This window comes from Aplysia californica, unplaced genomic scaffold (genome assembly GCF_000002075.1).
Source record: "Aplysia californica isolate F4 #8 unplaced genomic scaffold, AplCal3.0 scaffold00886, whole genome shotgun sequence".
In the NCBI taxonomy this organism is placed as follows: Eukaryota; Metazoa; Mollusca; class Gastropoda; order Aplysiida; family Aplysiidae; genus Aplysia; species Aplysia californica.
This window is the reverse complement of record NW_004798156.1, coordinates 48,337-49,777: the sequence shown is the minus strand read 5'-3', so window position 1 is coordinate 49,777 and position 1,441 is coordinate 48,337. Positions and strand designations below refer to the sequence as shown.

At 48.1% G+C, this 1,441-nt stretch overlaps 2 protein-coding genes across 2 annotated transcripts in view; one reads left to right on the top strand and one right to left on the bottom strand.

The window, feature by feature from the left end:
- Positions 1 to 208, top strand: part of LOC101861851 (COMM domain-containing protein 4) — a 7,865-nt gene extending 7,657 nt beyond the window's left edge. The window contains exon 5 of the mRNA XM_035972878.1: positions 67 to 208. Coding sequence (XP_035828771.1) covers positions 67 to 176 — 110 coding nt within the window. The 3' untranslated portion in view covers positions 177 to 208. The remainder of the gene's footprint in view (positions 1 to 66) is intronic.
- The window catches only part of LOC101861621, a gene marked incomplete at its 3' end in the record, with an annotated part of 18,680 nt that overhangs the window by 390 nt on the left and 16,849 nt on the right, over positions 1 to 1,441 (bottom strand).

Genomic DNA, 1,441 nt, shown 5'->3' with positions numbered 1-1,441 from the left:
CTCACTGTGCAAGTCCTACTGTAGATGTGTCATGTGTGTAGCGTGTCGTGTGTCATGTGCCCACAGAACACACCAGCTCACTGTGCAAGTCCTACTGTAGATGTGTCATGTGTGTAGCGTGTCACGTGTCGTGTGTCCACAGAACACACCAGCTCACTGTGCAAGTCCTACTGTAGATGTGTCATGTGTGTAGCGTGTCGTGTGTCATGTGCCCACAGAACACACCAGCTCTCTGTGCAAGTCCTACTCCGATGCGCTGGAAAAACTACAGGAGCATCTGAGGCATTCTAGTCTGAGGGGTGAGTGGGTGTGTGTCTGTTTGTGTGTCAGTGTGTGTGTGTGTGTCTGTTTGTGTGCCAGTGTGTGTGTGTCTGTCTGTCTGTGTTTATCTGTGTGAGGGATGAGTGGTTGTTTGTCTGTTTGTGTGTCAATGTGTGTGTGTGTCTGTGTGTGTGTCTGTTTGTGTGTCAGTGTGTGTGTTTCTATTTGTGTCAATGTGTTTGTGTGTGTGTGTCTGATTGTGTGTTTGTCTGTGTGAGAGGTGAGTGTGTGTGTCTGTCTGTGTGTCTGTCTGTGTGTCTGACTGTGTGTTTGTCTGTGTGAGAGGCGAGTGTGTGTCTCTGTTTGTGTGTCAGTGTGTGTGTGTCTGTGTATCAATGTGTTTGTGTGTCTGTCTGACTGTGTTTGTCTGTATGAGAGGTGAGTGTGTCTGTCTGTTTGTGTGTCTGTGTGTGTTTGTCTGTGTGAGAGGCCAGTGTGTTTGTGTGTGTGTTTGTGTGTGAGAGGCCAGTGTATTTGTGTGTGTGAGAGGCCAGTGTGTTTGTCTGTGTGAGAGGCCAGTGTGTTTGTCTGTGTGAGAGACCAGTGTGTTTGTGTTTGTGAGAGGCCAGTGTGTTTGTGTGTGTGAGAAGCCAGTGTGTTTGTCTGTGTGAGAGGCCAGTGTGTTTGTCTGTGTGAGAGGCCAGTGTGTTTGTCTGTGTGAGAGGCCAGTGTGTTTGTGTGTGTGTTTGTGTTTGTGTGTGTGAGAGGTCAGTGTGTCTGTGTGTGTGAGAGGCCAGTGTGTTTGTCTGTGTGTTTGTCTGTGTGAGAGGCCAGTGTGTTTGTCTGTGTTTTTGTCTGTGTGTTTGTCTGTGTGTTTGTCTGTGTGAGAGGCCAGTGTGTTTGTCTGTGTGTTTGTCTGTGTGTTTGTCTGTGTGTTTGCCTGTGTGTTTGTCTGTGTGTTTGTCTGTGTGAGAGGCCAGTGTGTTTGTCTGTGTTTGTCTGTGTGAGAGGCCAGTGTGTTTGTCTGTGTGTTTGTGTGTGTGAGAGGCCAGTGTGTTTGTCTGTGTGTTTGTGTGTGTGAGAGGCCAGTGTGTTTGTCTGTGTGTTGTCTGTGTGTTTGTCTGTGTGTTTGCCTGTGTGTTTGTCTGTGTGTTTGTCTGTGTGAGAGGCCAGTGTGTTT